This window comes from Felis catus, chromosome E3 (assembly GCF_018350175.1).
Source record: "Felis catus isolate Fca126 chromosome E3, F.catus_Fca126_mat1.0, whole genome shotgun sequence".
NCBI lineage: Eukaryota > Metazoa > Chordata > Mammalia > Carnivora > Felidae > Felis > Felis catus.
In genome coordinates, this window is record NC_058383.1 from 19,075,495 (window position 1) to 19,099,461 (window position 23,967).

General features: G+C 53.9%; 1 protein-coding gene across 5 annotated transcripts in view; it reads left to right on the forward strand.

The window, feature by feature from the left end:
* Nucleotides 1-2,019: 2,019 nt before the first annotated feature.
* The window catches only part of GSG1L (GSG1 like), a 206,487-nt gene continuing 184,539 nt past the window's right edge, over nt 2,020-23,967 (forward strand). The window contains exon 1 of one of the 5 annotated variants that reach the window (XM_023246298.2): nt 2,020-3,228. In XM_023246298.2, coding sequence (XP_023102066.2) covers nt 2,871-3,228 — 358 coding nt within the window. In that variant the 5' untranslated portion in view covers nt 2,020-2,870. The remainder of the gene's footprint in view (nt 3,229-23,967) is intronic. The other 4 variants (XM_023246295.2, XM_045047416.1, XM_023246296.2 and 1 more) reach the window with 4 other exon arrangements.

Here is a 23,967-nt window from a genome sequence, read left to right on the forward strand (position 1 = left end):
ACACGAGGTGGCATTACCTCTACCTATTGTCGTTACCTGCACCTCAAGCATAAGGCCCGGGGTGGAATCATCCAGAATTTCTAATCTTCCCCGTGTGGCCCCAGATCTGCCTCTCCCAAGCTGTCTCAGCAAATGGCAGCTTTGCCTTTCATGCCCTGTGGTTGATCCTTGGACATATCTTGTTGGATCTGCATTGAAAATTGACCCTGAACCTCCTTGTCACCACCCTGGGCTGAGCCACTGGCGTTACCTTGGCCTGGATTTACTCACTAGCCCCTAGGCGGTCTCTAGGTTTCCACCCTTCTTAACCTAGCAGCCAGAGAGGTCCTGTTATATCCTAAGTCAGATCACAGCTCCCTTCTGCTCAGAGCTGCTTGAGGCTTCCGCCCTACTTGGGGTAAATGCCATCGTCCTCGTAAGGGTCTGTCCAGACCATGATCGCTCACCCTCTCCCCATCACCTCTGCAACCTTGTTTTCTGCTGTTCTCCACTCCCCCCTCCTCACCACCCCCCCTCCCCAACTCACTGCTCTCTGAGTTATCACCCTACCTCAGGGCCTTTGCACTGGTGGCTCCCTCTTCCTATAACCTCCTTTCCTGGGATATCCCCATGGCTTGCTCCCACCCTCCTTCAAGTCTTTGCTCCAATGTCACCTTCCCTGTGGGGTCTCCTTGAAACCCCGATTTAAAAAAATCACAACCTGCTACCCTCACTTCTAGCCCCCTCCCTGCTTTCTTTGTCCCCTTGGCTTTTAACACTTTGCGTGCCCTACATCCATAGGTATTAATGTTCACGTTCTCTTCTCTCCCTGGTTCTGAACATCCAGTGGGTGCTCAAGGAGTGGATGAGTGTCTTAGATGGAAATTTCAAATCCCTCTGGGCTTCCTCTGGGTATTTCTGAAAACAGTGTGGTCCCTGAGACATATTTCAGTTGGCATCTGCCGGCTCTGAATGCCCGGGACAGAGTTTCCAGCCTGTAGGTCACCGAGTCCCGGCCACACGCACGCCAACCGCTGTCACAAGCCTCTCTTGGAGGCACTGATTTTCAAATGCGTACAGATACTCCTGTGATGAATAAATATTGCATGCCTGTTTAAAAGGGACACTGAAGTCCTTGCAACTTTTTGGCCATGATGTATTTTCTCCGTCAACCAATACCCTCAACTCCATCCGTATTGCACGGAGATCCTCTTTGTCAAAAACAGCTGGAAATGCCTCGAAAAGGGATCTCATGAACAAGATCCCTGGAGACCCCTGGCCATGGTTCATAGGAGTTCCTCCTGCCGGGGACATTGCCCACACTTACTGTCACCGGCCCCCGGGGGCAGAGTAGCAGCGGCTGACAGGGAGCACAGGTTCACCTACCAGAGAAAGGCAATTCACAATCTGTTAACCTTGAATTCTGCAAGCCCTGCCACAACAGTTCTCAGCTTGGGCAGAATTCTTGCAATCAACATGCAATTAATTGATGTACACCCTGGGCATCTGGGCCCCATGCACTGCTGGTGTGAAGGAAGTTCAGGTCATCTTAGAGCAGAGGCGGGGACGGGCGTGCTCACAGTCGGGCAATCCCACTGCACAGGAGATCCCGAAAAGGTTTGTGCCAATGTGGCCCACGGGTCTTGGTTCAGATGTTAATCGCAGTGGCTAGCATTTACTGAGCACCTACTACGTGCCAAATGCTTTTTTTTTTTTTTGCATCATCTCATTACAAGAGCCCCAGAGAGGTGCGACGACTTGTTCAAAGCCCACGGCTGGTCGAGCCCGGGAGCTGCCCGGCCCCACGGTCGGCATTCTTGACCATCCTGCCCTGACCCCAACCGTCAAGTTCCTGGGTTGGCGGCCTCTGCAGGGCATCCTTAGCTAGCAACTCCAACAACCTCGTGTCTAGACCACCTTGGGTCATGCTGCTCAGGATCTCAGGCGGGGATGGCCCGCAGGAGGAAGCCTCACTTGTCATTCACAACACTTCTTTGCCACCGTGCTTGTCCTTCCGTGCCATAATAGAGAGTCCAGGTGACTCTAGCTTCATCCTGCCGGAGAAGCGCTTCCTGTTGGCTTACACAGTCTAAGGCCCCCTGGGCGGCCCCCAGGGAAAGCACAAGCCCCAAAGACTCTCCCACCCAGCATTCCTGGTGGGACGCCCCTTCGGATGGGTCCTGGGACTCGAGGTCCGAGCCTGAAGCTTTGGGAAGCGCAGAAAACTTTGCAGCTCTGACCCTTCGGGGCTCCTTCCTGGGGCTCCCTCCTGCCGGTCCTTGTCCCTCTTGCCGAACCCGGCACGCTCTACCCTTGCCTCCCCAGGGCAGGGCCTCTCCGGGTCTTGAAGAGGATGCCCCCTCCTGGCCGGTTTTGCTGCCCCACGTCCCTCGCGAGGAGCCTCTTTCTCCGAGAGCGCGTTGCCTGGCGTTCTCCTTGCTTCCCAGCCCCTCCAATCGGGTGCCGGGCTCCTTGGGGGCGTCCCTTCTCTCCGGGTCCCCCGCCCGCGCCCGGCTTGGGGCGCCCCCTCTCCCTGCTTAGGGCGGGCGCCGGAACAGTGTCGCCGGCCGCCTGCAGGTGTCTCCCCACGGAGGGGCGCGCGTCCCTGCGCCGTGGCCGCTGCCAGGCTCCAGCGGCTCCTCGCCGAGGTGCACTCGCGCTCCGGGCTCCGGGCGCGCCGGAGCCGCTCGGCCGCTGCCGCCCGCCCCCCGCGCCCCCCGCGCTCCCCGCGCCGCGCCCTCACCCCGGGGCGGGGGAGGGCATGGGCCCGCGCGGCGTCCTCCGCCGCCGATCCAAGGCGCCCGAGCCCCGGGGCGCGGCGGGCAGCGGCCGCTGACGCGGGGCGCCGGCTGCCAACTTCGCGCGCGGAGCTCCCCGGCGGCGCGGGCGGCATGAAGACGAGCCGCCGCGGCCGAGCGCTCCTGGCCGTGGCCCTGAACCTGCTGGCGCTGCTCTTCGCTACCACCGCCTTCCTCACCACGCACTGGTGCCAGGGCACGCAGCGGGTCCCCAAGCCCGGCTGCGGCCAGGGCGGGCGCGCCAACTGCCCCAACTCGGGCGCCAACGCCACGGCCAACGGCACCGCCGCCCCCGCCGCCGCCGCCGCCGCCGCCGCCGCCGCCGCCGCCGCGGGGAACGGCCCCCCTGGCGGCGCGCTCTACAGCTGGGAGACGGGCGACGACCGCTTCCTCTTCAGGAATTTCCACACCGGCATCTGGTACTCGTGCGAGGAGGAGCTCGGCGGGCTCGGTGAGTGAGCGGCGGCGCCGGCGGCTCGGCTCCCGGCCCCCCTCCCGGGGCTTGCGCGGCCCCCCGCGGCCCGAGCCCCAGCCCCGCGCGCTCCCTCCCCGCGGCCGGGCGAGGGTCCCCGCGCTCGGCAGGGCTCGGCTGCACGCCCGGGGGGCGGGGAGCGCGCGGGGGCGGGCCCGGGGGGCGGGTGGGGGTGGGGGGCGTCCGGGACGCGCCGCCGACCCCGGGGCTCCCCGCGCGGCCGCTGCCCTTTCCGAGCGCGCCGGGCGCCTTTGGGGACGTCGCCGCGCCCTGGGGAGGCGCGTCTCCCGGGCACCTAGCGCGGTGGCCGGTCGGCGGGGCGCGCGTTCCCCTGCCAGAAGTCGTCTCCGGGCGCGCCCCCTCCCCCGCCTTCGTTCGCGGGGCACCGGACGCCCCCTCCCGGCCCGGCCCGCCGCGGGGAGGGCGCACCGACTGCTGCCGTGAGCCCCCCACTCCCCGCGGATCCCCGGAGCCGGGAGCCGACGGGGTCGTTCTCCCAGACGGGGCTCGGGAAGCACGAGAGTCGGGGGGTGGGGAGGGGGGACGGGAGGAGCCCGGTGGGTTCCCGGCGGGGAGCCCCCTTGGTGTTCTGGCCCCCCCCTGCCCCCGCCCGGGAGAGGATGCGACGGGAGGGGGGCGAAGCGGCGGGAAAGCGGGACGGCCCCGATCAGAACTGGGGGGTGGGGTGGGAGGGGGTGACTTTTCAGAAGGCAGATCAAAGTGCTCCCTTTGCCCCGCACCGCACCTCTTCCCGGGTCCGCCCGGGGCAGCCAGGTCGGAGGGAGTGCCCCTGAGACCCGCCGTGAGGCTGTGTGTGTGTGTGTGTGTGGGGGGGGGTTGCTGGGCCACACCAGCGGGTACCTCCCAGACCATGTTGCTCTAAGTCCGGGCATGGGGACCGTCTGGAGTGACTTGACCTCTTTCCCCAAGGTGAAAAGTGTGTGCATGCACAGCCCTTCCGTGCGGACGGTGTATGTGTGCGCTCAGATGTAGATGGGGTGGGCGACGGCGGAGTTTGCCCCAATCAGCCATTGGCCTGACTGGTTGTCTTAAAGGACAGAGAGAAGGTGTCAAATCAGCCCGAAGAGGCTGCTCCCTCCGCCTGGAATCCCCTTCTCCAGTCTCCCCTGCTGGCTGTTTCCCAGTTCTGGGGGGGATTTCCTGCCCCTTCCCAGGCAGGGTCTTGTGGGCGGAGGCCTCCCCACCCCCTCTGGAGGCAGGGTCTTCCTGACTGCCTCTCATCACCACCTTTTATCTCCTTCCCCGCGCTTGGCACAACCTGAAAACGTCCAGAGCCTGCCTCTGGTCACTAGCTGCCCGTCCCCTGTCTCCACAGGATGTCACTGTGAGGGCAGGGCCTGGGCTGCCTGGTTCACCGTCATCCCCAGCTTCTGGGTGGTGTCCCGGTGCATAGTAGGCCATTAATATGTCTCTGTGGGGTTAACATTGGATGAGACCCTGGAAGGGTAAACCAGAGGTTTCCTGGGGGTGCCGCCTGCTCTGCCCTGCCTCCGGGGGTGCCCCGCTGAACTTTTCTGTGACCACCTGCGTGGACCTAGCCGTTTGCCAGACGCTCGCTGTTTGTTTTGCTTTCCGACAGTCCGACCCTGACCTCTTCCACGGAGGCCTCCTAATGCCTCGTCCTGGGGAACATCTGCGCCTTTTGGGGTGAACCCCGCTTGTCACCTCGGCCTGCCACCAAGTTTCTCCTTTGTGCAGAAACACAGCCTCCTTGTGCCTTCTCTGTGCACGTACTTAAAGATACCACGCTGTGTCTCTGGAGTTGTCCGGCCCCCGCCTCCGCGGGGTGTCCTGGCCCTCGGTGGCCGGCTGAGCCTCTTCCCTGAGGTCTCCCCTGGCCTCTCCCTGAAGGTCACAGCCCCGCCGCTTGTAGTTACTTTCCTGTGTCTTTCATCCAGGGCTTGACACAGGATGTTTAAGCCCGAGCAGCTTTAAAAATTATTAGTTGAACAACATTTAAAGTCGTGTTAGCTTGCATTTATCGAGCCCTTCAAGTACACCGGGCACTGTGGAAGCTTCTCACCTGTCGGATCTTCTTGACTCCTTGCCAGCACCTTTTAGGGGGCCCACTTTTCAGATGAGGAATTGGGGGTTCGGAGAGGTTTTTTTTTTTTTTTTGCCCAGGCGCCCCAGCTGGCGAGGGTGTCTGGATGGCCTTCTCTGGGGCAGAAAGAGATCAGGGCGAAGTGATAAGGGAAGAGAATGATACAGTTGGGGAGTCCGAGACAGGCATCATTTGAAGGGGGGGGGCACTCAGCCCAAGACCTTCATCCCCAGTCCTCTGTTTATAAACACATGGGTGGTTCGTTTGTTGGGTCAACAAAACAAACCCACGGTTTTCTCTTTTCTCTTGATCGCTGTTGGCTAGAGATCTCCCCTCCCAGAAAATCACCATTTTCCTCCCCGAGAGCTCAGAAAATAGTTATCAGCCTGTCAGCGCCACCGGTGAGAAATTTGGGAGGTCTGAGCCCACTTGGATGGTTTCCCTGGCTGATCCCACCGTGCCCAAATCCCGCCTCTCCACCTCTGTGGTCTTGAAAGGATGTCAGGAAGTACCTGGCCTCAAACTTTTGTTGCTATGACAACCTTTCTTCTGCGTTCGGTGACCATTTTTTAATTTGCTTTTTGCTCGCAAAGGAAGAAAGCGTCCAAAAGCCCCCCCAACAAAATCCTGCCCCCCTCTCCCCCCACCCCCGAGGCATCGCCTTGAGGACTGTCTTCCTTCCCTCCTGCCCCAAACTATGGGGAAGGCCTTCTTTCCTTCCCAGCATTTTTACGTTTCCCCCAGTGAAAACACCGACCACAAAACCCTGACCTCTCCATGAGAGGCAGCTGCGAATTGCTCCTTCGTCTCCAGCGCCTGTTTGGTCATTTCTTTCTGTGCCCAGAAAAGCCTCTCCCCACTCTGGGCAGCCACAGGGAAATCTAATAAGCCCTTTTACCCACATGAAAAAAAAAATCCACCGCGTTCACAAAGAAGACTGCAGCCTGTCCTAAACAGACACAATTTCACCAGACTGGGCACAAAGAAAGCTTTTCTCCGTCCAAGAAGGAGCATCGACCTCCTTCAACAAACAGAAAGGGAGCGTGGCCTTGACACAGAATTACCCCGAGCCCTTCACGCCAATTGGTTTTCTCCTCTGGAATCGATGCTCAGAAGGGCTGGGTGGTTGCCGTTGGAGGCGTTCTGGGGGGTGGGGGCAGCGGAGTAAAGGCCTGGAAAAGCAATAGTGACTAGGGGAAGGGAGATGGGCTGGCGGGGGTGTGGTTGTGCCAGCAGGGAGAGCACAGGTGAGGCTGGACTTCGTCAGGCCCGTGCTTGAACCTGAGGAAGTAGGTGACTCAGAAGACCAATGGGGCGGCTGGCCAGGATGCCTGGAGGGAGGTGGGCCTGAGGCAGCCAGACAGAGGGAGGGACAGGAGGAGGATGCTGTTGTTCGCCTCTAGACCCACTCTGTCCCCTGGGATGGGTGGACAAATGCCCATTCTCTTTTGTGAAAGATGGAAGTTTCTCGAGTTTCCCGTTGGCAGTGTGGTTTGGGCAAGAGCCTCAGTTTGCTGCCCTGCAGACTGGGGATCCGGGCAGGTAGCGCTTGTTGGAGGCAGGGGTGTTCGGTGAAATAGTGCGGGGGGAGGTGCTGTGTGAGTGCCCCTTGCCACCTTCGAGTGCCGTCACCCCGTCTGAGCCCCCGCGTCTCTCCCGTGGACTTCTGCAGCCGTCGCCCTGCGTCCCCCGTTGACCCCCCTCGGCCCTCAGTCTGCTCTCCCCCCAGCCCCAGAGTAACCGCCAGATCCTCACCCACCTTTGTGCGGCCCCCTCCGGCGGCCCCAACTCTCAGAGTCAAAGCCACGTCCTCCCGTGGCCCCTCCCCGGCCGTGCTACTTCTCTGGGTTCTTCCCCTGCTCCGCACCCCCAATCGTGGTCACACCCGCCCTCAAAACCAGGCACACTCAGACCCTTTGCGCTGGTCCTTCCCTCTGCCTGAAATGCTTGTCCCTAGATGGCCGCAAGACTAGTTCTGGAAACTTCTTCAAGTCAGTGCTGAGCTCGCTCTGAGCCCCCGGTGCAAAATCCATCTCCCCCACCCGTTTCCTGCTTGAGTTTTCCTCTAGTCCTCGCCACCGACTCCTCCTCAGTGGTGCCCACCAGCTCCAAGAAGTTGGCGGTTGAGTTTCTCAGCATCGTTCACCGCGGGTCCCTTAGTGCTCAGAACACTGGCAGGTGCTCAGCAAACATTTGTGGGGTGAATGGTGGCGGTTGTTACGGCTGCTGCCCTTTCTTCGGCTCTAAGTGTCTTACCCTGCAGTGAGTCAGGGGGCCAACTGGAGACCCCTTCCCTTTCACTGAGGTGCCCACGACACGCAGCGCCCCCTGCCCCAGTGCGTGTGGGGTGAGGCCATTCTTACTCAGGAGGAGAAAGCCCTTAGCTGACCTTCTACGCCTTTCTTGCTTCCCCTTTTCTACAGAAACCCCAGCCTTTCTGCCTGCTCCCTTCAATTATGTCACTGCCTCCTTCATGAGTATGAGCGCAGATATGATGCCCCCCAAGAGTGGGCTTCCAGTGCTGGGAGTGCATTGGAGTAACAGGTGGATGGGCTTTGTGTTAGGACCGTCTGGTGGGCGAAGATACGGACTTTGAAAGGTCCCATAGACCAGTGTCATTTCCTTGCATTTCCATAACAGCTCGATGACAGCCTAGTGCCAGGGTTACACCTATTTTCTGGGGCACAGAGAGATGAGGTGACTTGCTCAAGGTCACGCAGCTACCAGGTGGCAGAGCTGGGATGTGCACCCAGCCAGAAGGTTCTAGAACCTGGCTCTCGCCCAGAAAGCATTGCCCGGGGAGTCATAAGCCCCAGGTTTGAGTCCAGACCCGGAGGTCACTCCAGTGCTGAGTGACCTTGGATAAGTCACACTCCCTCACTCTCTGGTCTTTTCTCCCCTCGTGCGTGAGATGACGGGTTTTTTGTGTGTTTTTGTTTTCTTCTTGTTTGGTCTGGCTGGTAACGTCCATCAAGGGCAACAGAACACCTCTTGATGACAGGCTTCGGGGACAGACAGTCCGGGCTCCAGCCCCCGCACCATGACTCGCCTGCTACGTGGCCTTGGTTAGGGGTTCGCCTTCGTTGGGCCTCCGTTTCCTTGGCTGGGACACAGGGATTATAATAGCTGCCTCACTCTAGCCCTGCTGGAGTTGAAGCCGATAACGCGGGCCCAGCAAGCACTCCATAACCACGCTGGCTGTGATCGACCCCGTGGCAGAGGCTGCCGACCCATGGCCCGCGGGTCCCATCTGAACTGTCCATCTGTTTTGTTTGGCCCTGCAGTGTTTACAGTCTCTGAATGAGTGGCCAACGTTTGAAAATTGAGACGCTTCACAGAAACATCTGGATTTATGGCTTTTCCTCAAAAGCCTGGCACGTCTGTGAACACCGGGCCCGAGGGTCCTACAGCAGTGGGAGCTGCCCCTTCCGGCAGGGGGGGCCGCGGGCCACCCCCCACCCCATCCACCTCCTCCCCGGGGACACGACTCGCCACCTTCCAGGGCTCAGGCCCCAGGCCTGGGGTTCCTCCTCGGAGCCTCGGTTCTCACATCCCCGTCTCGTCCGCTGGTGGGTCCTGCCGGCTCTTCATTCAGAATCCAGCCCCTGCTGATCAGGACCTGTGGCCCGTGCCCTGGCTCCCCTCCCCTGGACTAGGCCAGTAGCCCCTCCCCGGGCTCTCTGCTTCTGCCCCCTCGGCCCCCTGCTTTCCACCCAGGAGTGAAGCCGCAAGTCAGATCACCTCCCCACTCTGGGCAGGGCCCTCCTGTGCAGTGGGTCTCACTCAGATTCAGGGCCAACGACTTCCAGGGCCTGAGGCTGGCCGTGACGTGCCCACATGGCCTCTCTGACTCCACCCTCTTTCTCCTCTGCCTCACCGCAACAGCCTCTTTGCTGGCCCTTGAACAGGCCAACACCCTCCTGCCCCAGGGCCTTTGTACTTGCTGTTCCTGCCACCTGTGGACTCTTTCTCCCAGATGTCCGCAGGGCTCCCTCCCTTCTCAGGTGGGTCGGGGCCCAAATGGCCTCTTTCCCACGAGGCCTTCCCTGACCACGCCCTCTCAATCTGCGACCTCCCCGCCCCCTGCTCTTTCCTCCCACCTTATTCCCCCTCATTGCTGTCATCGCATTTACGCCCTACATAGCACCCTCACTTATCTTCTTTATTGTCTCTCTCCCCTGTCGCATGCCAGCTCCACGGAGGCAGGACTTGGTCCGTTTCACCGAACGCCACATTCTGGGACCGAGACGAACCGGTCCTTAGTAAGGGATCGATGACTATGTGCTGAATGCATTTGGGATTCTAGGAACTTCTCTGAGCTCCTGTGTGCAGCGAGGGGCCCAGTGCTCTGTACCTGTCATTCCCACGGACTTGTCAGACACTCTTTCTTCGCCACCCCCTCTTCTGTTCTGCTCCTGGGAAACAGTGCTCCGTGGGGCCCCGTGAGGAGCCGGAGGGGCTCAGTGTGGTCATGGCCCCTGTTTGAATTCCAGGGCACCAGGTTCAGAACCATCTTTCGGGGATGCTACGACCTCGGGCCTCTGTGTTGCCCGCAGGACCCCGGCGGTTAAGCTCTTCTGGTATCAGGTGACCGAAACTGACGCAAGGCGGGTTTCGTAGGGACTGCTGCCCCCTGCAGTGTCCGGGCGGAGATGCAACCACCAGGCCTGGCAGGTCAGGGCCAGGGCCACCAGGCTCCTGGAGGCTGGAGTTGATGGGTCCTCCCACCGGCAAAAATCCCGCAGGGGCCAGCCCAGAAACCCAAGAGTGCCATAGAGGAAGTGGCGGGGGGCTGTGGGGAGCTGGGGGCATCTCCCTCGGCTACAGGGGCAGCTGCTGAGCCCCAGACGACCATTCTCGTTGCAGGGTGGGGGCCCGCGTGGGGCCCCGTTGTCCATTTTGTCAAAACTCCCGGTTTTTATAGGAGATCTCTGGATTGTTAAAATTTGGGAACCGATTCAAGTAAAAAGAAGAGGGCCCCAAAGCAACCCCTTCTGAGGGGGCGAGTAAACTCTCCTCTCGCCAGTCGGCGATTTCTAGATCAGAGCTCTGCCAGTGACATGACTCGATTCCATGCCTGTTGGTTCTCGGTCCTGAGGATCTGACCGGACGGCGTGGTGCAGGTGGCCGAGGCTGGTCCAGTCTGCTGTGTGCTGGGAGGGGAGTCCAGTCCTGTGGGGCAGGGGAACCAGAACTTGGGGCCAGGGGAACGGATGGGGCTTGGGCAGACATTCCAAAGGGAGTGAACTCTGTTGGCCAGGAATCCTTGAGTCACTGCAAGCAAGAGAAACTCGTTTGAAATGGTCTTAAGCGAAACAAGGGAACTATGGTCTCTCTTTTTCTTAGATACTGAATTTTTTTTTTTTTTTAATCTCTACACCAGACATGGGGCTCAAACTCACAACCCTGAGATCAAGAGTCACATGCTCTACCAACTGAACCAGCCAGGCGCCCCTGTGATCCCTCTTAGTAGAAAGTCTCGTGGGGCGCCTGGGTGGCTCAGTCGGTTGAGCGTCCGACTTCGGCTCCGGTCATGATCTCATGGTCCGTGAGTTCCAGCCCCGCGTCGGGCTCTGTGCTGATGGCTCAGAGCCTGGAGCCTGTTTCAGATTCTGTGTCTCCCTCTCTCTCTGACCCTCCCTCGTTCATGCTCTGTCTCTCTCTGTCTCAAAAATAAATAAACGTTAAATAAATAAATAAATAAATAAATAAATAGAAAGTCTCGTAAGAAGAGCTCAGGTCCGTAGCGTGGCTGGGTCAAGCAGGGTTGTTGAGAATTTGTGTCTTTCCAGCCCTCGGCTCCGCCCTCCTCTGGGTTAGCTTCATTCTCAGGCTGACTCTCCTGAAAGCTTTGAGTTTACTTAACCTCTTGTCCTTCCAGGAACTTCCGTGGAAAAGTCCCTCCCGAACAGAACTCCCAGAACTGGTTCTCAGAGGACCAACTGGGTTATGTCCCCACCCCTGAACCAATCAGAGTGGCCCAAGGGGTTGGACTGTGTGGGTTGGCCAGGCCTTGGTCCCTCCACGCTCACCCTTAGTCACGTGGTCACACCCCTGGGGCGGGAGAGGAGGACAGCTTTGCTTAAACCACGTGCTCTGAGAGTGAGAGAGGTGTGTAGCTGTTAGCTCTTGCTATGTAACGCTGCGTAACAACAACGGCCACACCTCAGCCACATACAGCTGCAGGCACTTGGCTCAGCTCGAGTCTGTAGCTCAGTGATTTGGGCTGGGCTGGGCTGGGCTCACTGCTGCGCGGTGGTTTGGCTGTGGGCCGGATGATGGGGGCCACTGGGCCTCTCATCCTTCACCGGGCTCGCTGGGGCGCGTTCTCGCGGTCGCGTCCGAGACGTGAAAGCTGGAGCCAGCCACGCCGCGAGAGTGCCTTTCAAGCCTCTGCACACATCGCGTGTGCTTGCTTACGTCCCGTTGGCCAAAGCCGGTCACCAGGCTGAGCCCGGAGCCGGTGTGTGGGGGGCGCTGCTGAGTCGTGACGGCCAAGGGCACGGACACGTGGAAGGGTGACGCGTTGGGGCCATGAAAGCGATCACTGTTTCACAGACGTTCCTCAGACTCAGGGGGGCTGGCCCTAGGGAAAGGGGCGGTGGATGCCCGTCAGGTGAGAACAGAGATGCCCCTCCTCACACGCTTACGCAGCAGGGGTACATCTGGGAACCCAGAGAGTCTGTGGCCGTGCCCTTCATGCCTGGCCTCATTCTTTTAGCCAAGACGCTGTAGCTGTGCTTGAGTTCAGAGGTCCTTCTCCTTCCTTTCTTTTAACGTTTATTTATTTTTGAGCAGGGGGAGGGGCAGAGAGAGCGAGACAGAAGATCCCAAACAGGCTCCGGGACGACAGCACACAGCCCGATGCGGGGCTCGAACTCACAAACTGTGAGATCGTGACCTGAGCTGAAATCGAGAGTCAGGTGCTCAATGGACTGAGCCACCCACGCGCCCTGAGTTCAGAGGTTCTTAAATGTTTGGGGCTCTGAGGCTCCAGAAACCACGTGCCTGCATCCCAGGGAGAGGCATCCCCTAAACACACCCCTTGGTCCGTCCCTGGAGACCCGTCCCTCTGATTCTCCTGGTGTCCCCCAACTTTGCTATGCCCCAGTTTCTTCTAGGGAACCTGTTAAAATGCAGGGGCCCAGGGTCTTGCCCTTGGACTTTTTGCTTCATGGGTCCGGGAATCTGTACTTCTAACCAGCTCCCCAGGGGTTTTGGAAGCACGGCGGGCGTGGGCACCCGTGTTCCGAGTCAGCCCTGTCATTTAGCATCTGGGACTGAGGCAGGCCTGGCGCTGGCTTCTGCAGAGTGTGGGGCGGGGCCGGCCCCCAGCTCTCTTATCTTCCGGGACCACCTTCCCCTCACCCTGCTCTGGCCGGCGGGCCCCCTGCATTTCTGGCCGCTCCAAGCTGATTTCCCACCTCAGGGCGTTCGCTCTTGCCATTCCCTCTCCTGGAAGTCTCTTCCTCTGTATCTCTAGGTCTCTGCTCTGCCCGCAGGCCTTCATCAAGCCCCGGCCCTGGCTGCTGTCTCGTCCGGAGGCTTCTTCTCTCCATCGCTGAGATGACCTTTTCGTTTATTTCTGTGCGCCTCTGCGATGTGTGTGTCTCATCCTAAAGTGAGCACCTCGGAGCAGATCAGAGACAGTGCTCAGCTTCCCACTGCGGTGCCCCAGGAGCAGATCGCAGCCGTCCTGAGGACGCGACAAAATCCCTTTGGATCGGAGAGCTGACACCCAGTGTCTCACCGCCCCGGGAATGTGTGCGCTGCCTTGGAAGCGCTCAAACCAAAACGGATCACTGAGGGCTGCCGGGAGGGCCAGGCTGTGTGTGAGTCAGGGGGAGCAGAGGCAGCCAGACCGCCCTCTCCGCCCGTGGGGAGCGCCCATGGCTCCCCAGGCCTGTCCTGTGGTTTGGCTGGCGAGGCTGGTGGAGACAGTGGTTTAGAACGCGGCAAGCAGGGGTTTTTCCTCTTCCGAGTTTTCAGCGGAAGCATGGTCCTCGGTTTCTGCTTCTGAAAAGTGGGGCTAATGATGGTACCAAGCTCTGGGATTGGTTCTTTCCAGGGATTCCTGGTTGATATTGACTCAGTATCTCTGACCCCAAACAGTCCCTCGGCTCCAAAAACAGGGGAGCTGAACTGTAGAATTGGATGGCGATGCTGGCGACGTGTGGAAGGTGGCCTGGCCCCAAGCTGCCCAGACTGTTTGGATAAGTTGGTTATAGGATGTAGGGCCTGCCCCCTTCCCTGCTGGTGGGGTCCCGAGGGCCGGGTCTGTGCTCCAGCCTCAGGGAGCAGAGCTGGGGGGGACGGCCCGTGGCTGTGGGGGCCTTGTCCTGTGTCCCAGCCTTCCAGGCAGTGGGTCCACGGTGACACTGGACCGGGATGGCGACAGGAAGGTAGAGTGGGGTGGAGAGAGGCAGAGCGAGACAAAGGGACACAGAGGGAGAGAGACACGGACCCGGGGACACGCACAGATGCACACGCAGACACAGACACGCGTGCACAAACCTACCTGACAAGGGGGGAGTGGGCCTGAGGAGCTGCAGGGGAGAGGCCGAGGGGAGCCTGAGACAGCCCGGGGAGGCAGGAAGGGGCCCATATGGCCCTTTCTCTGCTGTTTTCCCCGAGCCCTGGAACGTGCGGCTCTGCCTGGGGCGGCCCTTCCAGGCCTTCTGCCCTTGGCCCTGGGCGCGTGGGGAAAGCAAGGCAGCCGGCCAGACCCTCACCCACTCTCCCTCCTTCCCCCGCCCTTGTCCTATTGGTGGCAGTGGGCAGCTTGGTGTTGGGGGGCTTCAGCTCATCCCGGCTCCCCGGGCCTCTCCAAACTGTCCCGTTATTTTTATCAGTCGTTCACAGTCTAGGAAACTCAGGATGTGGGAGGCGGCTTCTCGGCAAGCCAGCTGGATCTGTGCCCTGTCGCCTGTGGGACACACTTGTGGATCCTGCACTCCCCTCTGTCCGTGTCCATTTGTCCTTCCTTCTCCCCGGGGCCTCTCTCCACCCTGCGCTCTCTGCCGGGGGGTCCAGTTCTGGAAAAGGGGAGGGAGAGGCTTAACTCCCTGCTCCTGTCTGTCCCCTGCCCCCCCACCAGCTGCCAGACTTGTCCCCCCTCCCCGCACCCCCCTCCTTGCCTCGTGAGAGCTCTTCTGGGTGGTTCTGGAAGAAGCACAGAGGTAGAGAGACCCTCCCCAGAGCACAGTTGGGAGGGGTGGACACAAGTCTCGCCGTCACCCCTCGGCAGATGCCTCCACTTGGAGGTTTGAAGGGAACGAACAAACCCCAAACCAACCACTTGCTTTCCTGCCCTCACCAGCAGGGGGCGGGCTGGGTCATGCTGCCATAACCACCTGCAAATCTGGGAAGGTTCAAACAACCTGCGGGGGTGGGGGGGCGGGCTGTGTGTTTCACGCTGTCCTCATCAGGGACCCAGATAAAAGAGGCTCCACCTCCAGGCTGCCATGGCTGCTGAGGCCAGAGAGGGGGATGGGTTTCTGCCTCGAAATGGCACCTGCCATTTGGTCAAAGCAAATCCCATGGTCGCATCTAACATCCTCGGGGGGCTGGAGGACTGCAGTCTTATCATGGGCCTAGGAAGCGGGGAGCCAGGAAGATTGGTGGCCGCAGGAATGGCTACTGCACCCTCACCCTGCCCTTCTCAGCCCCATCTCAACAAATGACCGCATGCACACACACACACACACACACACACGTTCAATCGATCGGCAAATCCTATTGGCTTCTTTTAAAAACACATCCAGAGTCCAGCCATTTCTTGCCCTCCCTCTGCCACCACGACTGAGCCAACACCATCCCTCGCCTGGATGACTCCAGAACCCCCCTCACTGGTCTTCTGGCCTCTCCTTGTCCCCCATAGTCTGCTGAGGGGGGCCTGTGCACCTTGGATGACGTCCTTCCAATGGCCTCATCTCACTTGGGTAAAGCCAAAGGGCTCCTAGCGGTTGCAGAACCTGACATGAGTTGTTCTATCGTCCTGCTACATTCCCACTCGCTTCCTCTTTCGGGCTTTGGCACAAACACTCCCCAGGCATGCCTCTCTGCCTCAGGGCCTTTGCACTTACAGTTTCCTCAGTCTGAGCACTCTTTCCCAGATTCCCACTCCCTCGCTTTAATAAAATGCCCCCTTTTGTGTGATCACCCTCACTGTGACCCCCACTCCCAGAACCCCCTCTTCTACCACTCAGCTTAATTTGTTTTTCATAACACTTCTCCCTGCTGACACTCACTGACATCAAATGCCCCGGTGACATGTGGCCCCGGCTCTGAGAATCGCGAGCTACCTCGACTCTGTTTTATGGACAAGGACACTCAGTCTCTGCAGGGAAAGGACCTCCTTGACACCACGGCCCACCACTTGCAGAGCTGGCGCCGGGACCCAGGCTTTTCCCCTTGGCCCTGGCTTCCAGGTGCTGGTCCTCGATTATCCCTTAAAGATCCGCAGACCCAGTTATTTAAAAATAGCCCTTCCCCGGCCCCCCAGAAGCCACATTTCCTGGGATGGGTAAGAAGTGAACAGTTGGCATTAGTCTGAAGGAAGCCTCATGTTTTCACTGACTTTTGTGAGCATCTAGTACATGCTACGTTTTGTCTATCATTGCAGGGGTGATAGCAGGTAACAAGATAGAGGCAGCTTTTAATCTCCTGGAGATCACATTCTAGGGCAGAAAGACCGACAAGAGGTTGTGTATACATTTGTGCATTGTTCTGAGGATTACTGAGCCCCTACTAAGGCCACTGTCTTCACAAAACAAAGGCCTTGTCTTCACAGAGCTGACATCCGAAGCGGGATAGACCATAAGAATGGGTTTATTGGTGATCCCGGCTCATGTGGCCCCAGATTGAGGCCAGAATGACCCTGGGACTCCGAAAACAACTGGATTCCCTGTGGGAGTGAAGGCTGATGGGAGCAAAGGCTGATGGGAGCAAAGGCTGATGGGAGCGAAGGCTGATGGGAGCAAAGGCTGATGGGAGCGAAGGCTGATGGGTTTGAAGGCTGATGGGAGCGAAGGCTGATGGGAGCAAAGGCTGATGGGAGCGAAGGCTGATGGGTTTGAAGGCTGATGGGTTTGAAGGCTGATGGGAGCGAAGGCTGATGGGTGCAAAGGCTGATGGGTGTGAAGGCTGATGGGAGCGAAGGCTGACTTGCTTTTTCCATTTGTGTTCTTGCTTGTGCAAGCCAGACACACCTCTGTGACTTTTCAAACCTGCTTTTCATTTTCCCTCTAAAGGTGGTGGAGTAAAATTTTGAGACCCATGGTCATCTTTCCATACGTGAACCCTCCACGGCCATGTTGTTCTGGACCTTGAAGTATTTTCTGGGATAGTTCTCCCCGTCTTCAAAGATTTATTCTCCTTTGTAAGATGAGATTATTTGGAAGGATTTTCTGGAAGGTTTCTTGTCTTCTTTGGTCTTCATTCATTTATTATTCATTCACTTGTTCATTCAACCCATTTACTGAGGTTTTCCTCTGCTAGGCACCAGGAATACTGGCGAATGTGGTGAATAAGGTCCTTGCTCACAAGGAGCTCACATCCCAGTGGAGAGAGAGAAAATAGATCAGTTAATAAAATAATAATAGATAATCCAGTAATTCCGTATAGACATAGTGCTATGAAATAGAATCGTGCGGTGGCACTTGAAGGTGGTGTTTTTTTCTTTTATTTTTTAAGTAGGCTCTACTTCCAATGCCCGTGACTGTGAGATCAAGACCTGAGCTGAGATCAAGAGTTGGACTCTCAACTGAATGAGCCACCCAGACGCCCCAAGGGTGGAGTTTCTGATGGGGTGTCATGGAAACTTCTATTTGAAGTGAGACCTGGATGACCAGAGGGAGGGAGCAGTCTGGGGGCGAGTAGCATTCTGGGCAGAATTAGTCTGTCCTTAGTAATGGGTCACCTCAGTTTTCTTTTCTTTTTCTTTTTCTTTATTTATTTAAAAAATTTTTAAGTTTTATTTATTTGAGAGAGAGAGAGCACACAAGAGAGCACACAAACGGGGGAGGGACAGAGACAAGGAGAGACAGAATCCTAAGCAGGCTTCTTGCTGTCAACCCAGAGCCCAATTTGGGGCTTGAATTCATGAACCGTGAGATCATGATCTTAGCCGAGACCAAGAGTCTGATGCTTAACTCACTATGCCACTGATGCACCCCTCTTTTTAAAAAACGTTTACTTATTTTTGAGAGAGAGAGAGAGAGTGCTCACAAGTGAGTGGGGAGGGGCAGAGAGAGAGAGGGGGACAGAGGATCCAAAGCGGGCTGTGAGCTGACAGCAGAAAGTCTGATGTGGGGCTTGAACTCAGGAACCATGAGATCATGATCTGAGCTGAAGTCAGATGCTTAACTGACTAAACCACCCAGGCTCCCCTCACCTCAGTTTTCTACTTACCAAGTTAATTTTCTGTGAGTTGCATTTTCTTGGAAAATTATTTATCAAGAGTTTTGAACTTACTTGGATAACTTAGCACAGTATTTCCTTATGATTAAAAGGAAAAGCCTTCCTTTGATTAATTTTCTTTTTGTACTCCTAATCCTGTGTATTTGTGTTTCCTCCCCTTCTCTTAGTTTTCTTGCTGGAGTCTGCTGATTATGATAGGGGCCCTGGTGGAAACTGCTTTTCAGACCCTCCAGAAAATGCAGCCTGGCTTGAAATCTTTACAGGGGATCTGTGCTAAGATGTCACACTGGAAGCCCTGATAATTTGTTCCCCCTTTTTTCAGCCCAGGTCTTGCTAGGCTGTTTCATGGTCCCTCCCTTCCTCCCCTCCTCCCTGCCCATGGTTAAGAATCCATTCTCCTATATTTATCAATACTGTTTAAGTTTTCAAATATGGTCTGTTTTCCTTTGGCTTAGGTTTTTGAGGTTTGTTAGCATTTTCAAATATTTGAGTTGAAAACTTTGTCTCCATAGTTAAAACAAAAAATGGATGCCTTTAACGCTATGAGTTTGCCTCTGAGCCTCACTTTGGCCCTATCTTCTGAATTTTGAAATGCAGTGCTTTCTTTGAAATGATTTTCTAAAAATTCTGAAGTTACAATTTTGTCTCTAGCAGTTCTGAAACTTCAGAATAATCCAAGTATAATCCAAGAATAGTTTAGTACAGCATTAAAAGGTTCCCAGTGCTTTGACTTACTTAAATTTTTGCCATCAATTTCTAGTTTTACTGAATGATAGAGAAAGTGGCCTGTGAAATTTCTGCTTCATATTTAAAAAATTTTTCTTTGTAAATGTTTTGGTAAATGTCCCTGAAAAAAAAAAAAAAAAAACAGGGAAGTTCCCTGTGTGTAGGGTAAAGCAGCTTTATAGATAGTGTTATTCAAGGACTGTCTTGTTTATTTCTCTTGGCTCTCTTGCTCTGCCAAAGTTGGATAAAGTAGGTCGAAGTCTTTCCCTTCCATAGAATTCTTTCCATTTTGACTTGTGTTTCGGATAGTTTTTGTTTTTATAAAGTTTGATTCTCTGTTATTCATCACAAAACGATTCGTGACAGTTATATTTTCATTGTGAGATTGTGGATTTTATCTTTTGTCAAGATAAAATGACTATTTTCCCCCAGTGAATGCTTTTTGCTTTGGATTCTAGGTTTTCATATTTTAATATTGCTATCTCAGCTTTGTTTTGTTTGTGTCCTCTTGATGTGTCTCTTTCCAGCCTTTTCATTTTAACCTCCCATGTCTTTCTGTTAGGTGCATATCTGACAAGAGCAATATGGTTAGATTCTGTCTTCTGGACAACTGGAGCATCTCAACTGAATAACATTTATAAACACATTTGATCTCATTTCTCTTTTTTTGTTGAATGCTTCCAATTTTTTAGAACTTTTTCTTCATCTTTTCCTATACGGGTTAGATTTTGTTCCTTTTTTCTTTACTAATGACTTAAAAATATATGCATGCTACTGTTAATTCCATTTTTAATACTTGGACTCCTATTTCTCTGATAATGATGCAGAGTGATATAACATATAGTGCCTTTTTTCGAAATCTGCTTTTCACTTGTATTTGTAACAACAATTGCAGTGTGGTCCTTTGCTGACCTGGTTTCAGTGCTAATTACAAGTCCCTTTAGTTTACTTTCCCCTCTGTTTTTGTTCATATGTTGGGTAGATTTGAATGCGAGGTATGACAGCCACCAATGGTGTGCTGGGTCCTATGCTAGATGCTGGGATATAATCTAGGTAGGTTCCTGCCCTCATGGAACTTCTAGTTGTGTATGTGTGTGCATGTCCATGTGCCCTCATATATGAGTGTGTGTGAATAATACACAAGTAAGCAAACCCAACCCCTCAGAGGAGGGACGTCTAGTTGAGACTTCAAGAATGAGAAGAAGTTAACCATGGGCAGATGGAGGACATGGCATGTGCAGAGCCTCTGTGTAGTGACAGAGCTTGGCGAGCGGGTAGAAGGAAGACAGATGTGGCTGGAGTATAGTGAGCCAGGAAAGTGATGTAGGAAAAGTGGGAGAGGCAGCAGAGACAAGGGCAGAGCTTTGTAGGTGTGGAGGGGTGGGGCTTGGTCCTTAATGCACATGATCTACTTCTCAGCTCTTAAAGAAAACAAGAAAAAACAAACATTAAGAATAGCTTTCCTTGGCCTTTGGATACGGATGATACTATGGCTGGGTATAGAATCCACAGGTTTAAATCTTTTCCCTCAGCATCCTGTGGGCATCACTCTATGCTTTCTGGCATCTAGTGTTGAGGAAGAGATGCCTAAAGTCAGCATAATTTTTCCTTTGTAGGCATCACTTTCCTCCCTGAATTCTTGTATGATTTTTTCTTCATTTATCTACAATATAGAGAATTTCATCACGGAATTTATAAATGTTGATTTTTTTTTTTTAATTTGCTGGGTAGGTGTTGTGATCAGCTTAAGGAGGCTTGATTTGCATTATTTTTTTTCAATTATTTCTACTATTCCATTTGTTCTAAGCTTTGTTGCAAGAAGGCCACTTTTTTTTTTATGAGATTGGTTTCTGTTCTCTGACCTCTATGTCTATTATTTTCTCTCTCTCATAATTTTAATGTTCTCTTTGTCTCATTCTTTTGGAATTTACCCTGCTTGGTGTTCTCTGAGATGCCTGGACCCGTGGTTTGGTGTCTGACATTAATTTGGGAAATTCTCAGTCATTATTGTTTCAGACATTATTGTTTCCTCTCTCCCCTTTTCCCCTCTTTCCATCACACATATGTTACACCTTTTATAGTTGTCCCACTATCCTTGGATATTCTGTACTATCTTTTTTCCTTTCTTCTTTTTCTTTTTTTTTTTTTTTCTTTTTTTGCTTTTCAGTTTTGGAGGTTTCTGTTGAAATATCCTCATGCTTAGAGATTCTCTCCTTAGCCATGTCCAGTCTGTTCATCAGCTTATCAAAGGTCTTCCTGGGTGCCTGGGTGGCTCAGTCAGTTGAAAGTCTCATTCTAGATTTTGGCTCAGGTCATGATCCCAGGGTCATGAGATTGAGCCCCATGTCAAGCTCTGTGCTGAGCATGGAGCCTGCTTGGGATTCTCTCTCTCTGTCCCTCTGTCTCCCAGCCTTGTGCTCTCTCTCTCTCCTTCTCTCTCTCTCTCTCTCAAAATAAAAAAAAAAAAAACAGGCATTTCTGGGGCATATGGGTGGTTCAGTACATTAAGCATCCAACTTCAGTTTAGGTCATGATCTCACAGTTCATGGGTTTGAACCCCATGTTGAGCTCGGTGCTGACACTGTGGAGCCTGCTATAAATAACTTTAAAAAAAGGCATTCCTTATTTCTGTCACAGTGTTTTTGATCTCTGGTGTCTTTTTTTGCTTCTTTGTTAGTTTTTCCACTTATATTGCCATCTATTCTTACATGCTTTCTACTTTATCCATTAAAGCCCTTAACATGTTAATCATAGTTGTTTTCAGTTCTTGGTCTTATAATCACAACAGCCTTGCCATTTCTGAGTCTGGTTCTGATGCTTGCTATGTCTCTTCAAATTATGGTGTTTTTTGTTTGTTTGTTTTGTTTTGTTTTTTGTTTTTTGTTTTTTTTTTTGCCTTGAAGTATGCCTTGTAATTGTTTTCCTAATAGTTGGACATGATGTATTGGGTCAAGGGAACTGCTGTAAACAGGCTTTTAGTGGTGGTGAGCTGGGGGTGGGGGGAAGACAAGTGTTCTATTGTCCTGTGATTAGGTGTCAGTCTTTTAGTCAGCCTGTGCTCTGGGTTGTGACTGCACATATACTTCTCAGTCCCCTTGTCTGTTAGGTGGAACGGGATAGCTAGAGCAGGCTGGGGTTGGGTATTTGTCTTCCTCCTGGTCAGTTAGGCTCCGATAATACCCCAGCATTAGGGATTGGGATTTGGTTAACTAGTTTTTCTGGAGGGCAAGCTTTGTTAGGAAGAACAGCATGCTCTGGTTTATTTCAAAATAGTTCCTTTCCCACTCCCCCTGCTGGAAGCATGCGAGGATTTTTATCTGATATTCATTGTGAGGACCTGGTAGAGCTTCTGGAGGTAAAACCCACAAAAGTATGGGGGCCCTGATGACCGGATTCCCCTGGAGTTGTCCTCTCTCAGACTTGTCCACACTGAACCTCCAGCAACTCATCAGTTACAGTCCCGGAGTCACTACCCTGGGGGGTTCCCATAGCGGTTTCTGTTCCGGTAGGTTGTAGTTCTATCTGGCTGTCTCTCCAGTTTTGGAGGCAGTAGTTTGCCCGGTGACCTCATTTCTCTTAGGGAACAAAAAGAGTTGTTGGTTGCTCAGATTTTGACTTCTCGTTAGGACAGATCGGTGACTTCCAGGCTTCTTACATGCTGGGCCAGAATCTGGAAGTCCTGTTTTGTATCATTCTTTTGCATTCCAAAATAGTTTAGAAAGTTTGTTGTCCAGGTTCTGGTATCTCTGAATGTTCATGAGAGAGGCCTCCACACCCCAAATCTTTCACACTTTTCTACTCTAGTGATCAAGGTGAGACTGTGCTAGACCAGCTCTGAGGGTGCCTTGCTTTCCGTCCCCTGTGCCCCAGCCTGATTCTGCTTGAAGGGTGGGAAATGTGCCTCCACCAAGGCAAGAGAAGGCTTGATGACCTAATTTCAGTTCCAGCTCAGAGGAGCAGAGACACAAAAGAAAGAAAAATTTCCGCCTCTCAAGTTGAGTCTTGTTATGTCCCTGAGTCGTGTCGAAACGTCTTCTCTTTGGCAGAGGTTTAAGTGTCTTCAGCTTGGTGTTACTAACACTCTGCCCCTGCCAGTTCAGTTTTCTGCAGGGTTGGGTCTGCCCTTCACCGATTCTGAGGGGTATTTCACCCCTGCCTTCGTATCTATGGTACCTTATAGTCCTTCCGGTCCTCATATGGCTCCCATTTCACGCGGACTGCCCTCCTGGCAACTCTCCTCAGTGAAATCTGTTGTCTTACCCTCCAGTTTCCTGAGCCTTGGCTAGAGAGTTTTCTTAGGGACACAAATGAGTGTTTTCATGAATTACCCGTGCTTCCTTTAATGACTGCATTTCAAAGAGGTGCTTCTCTGTTCTATTTTGAGAGTATCATTCCTCTTTTCAGGTTGTAGAATTGTCCTCCAGTGCCCTATGTGTGATTATTTTCCACGTGTTTCCTCATTTTGGGGTATGGAACTGTCTCTCCAGGCCTAGTATTTCCTCATAAGTAGGGTGGGTTTTCTTTGATCTTTTTCGCTTACACCTGGCTGCTGTTAGGTTCCTCCTCACCTATCTTAAGGTCTTAATTGATTCTGATGGCTGGCATTTAGATCACTAAGCCAATATCTGTTTTTTTGGGGATTTTTATTTTTATTTATTATTTTTAAAGTTTATTTATTTTTGAGGGAGAGAGAGTGCACATGAGCAGGGGAGGGTCAGAGAGAGAGACGGAGAGAGAGAATCCCAAGCAAGCTCCATGCTGTCAGTGCAGAGACCAACGTGGGGCTCGAACTCACAGACTGCAAGATTGTGACCCAAGTGGAAATCAAGAGCTCTAGATGCTTAACTGACTGAACCATTCAGGCGCCCCTGGGTTTTTTGGGGGGATTTAAAAAATATTTTGTGACTCTGCTAGCTAGAGGTCAGACTCCTTTGCTCACCTCCTGATGTTTTGAATAAGGCAAAGAGGAATTACCTTTCTTAACAGAAACGGTTGATATAAAACTTCACTTCCCAAGGTGCCTCCTTCCTTCGTTTCTCTCCATCTTTGCCCAGTTTTCTTTGAAACTCAAGATGTAGTACACTGTTGCCCTTTCCACTCAGGCTCTCAGCCATGTGCCCTCACTGGGGATTACAGATGCTGGATGGATGGAAGCTGGAGGTGAAAGGTCCTGGTCTCCATGGAAAGTGGCTCATGTGCTACAGAGGGTAGGCCCTGCCTCTACCAGACCCAGCAATGTCACAGATTTAGGGCAGTGGAATCCTTCAGTCTCCTTTCTTGGCTGCAAAGATACATTGATTCATGGACATTCCTTCTTGGTCCAGCAGAGATCATTGCCAATAGACCCCATTTCTAGCTCCTCTTGTAACATTTCCCTGCTTTGTGTGTCTCTTTGAGGTTTTGACTGAAAGACAGAAAAGAGGGGACAAATCACACATCCCTGGTCTGCCACCAGTCTTAACCTAGAAACCCCCCATTTTTTGATGGGTATAGGTCTTGATAGAGAG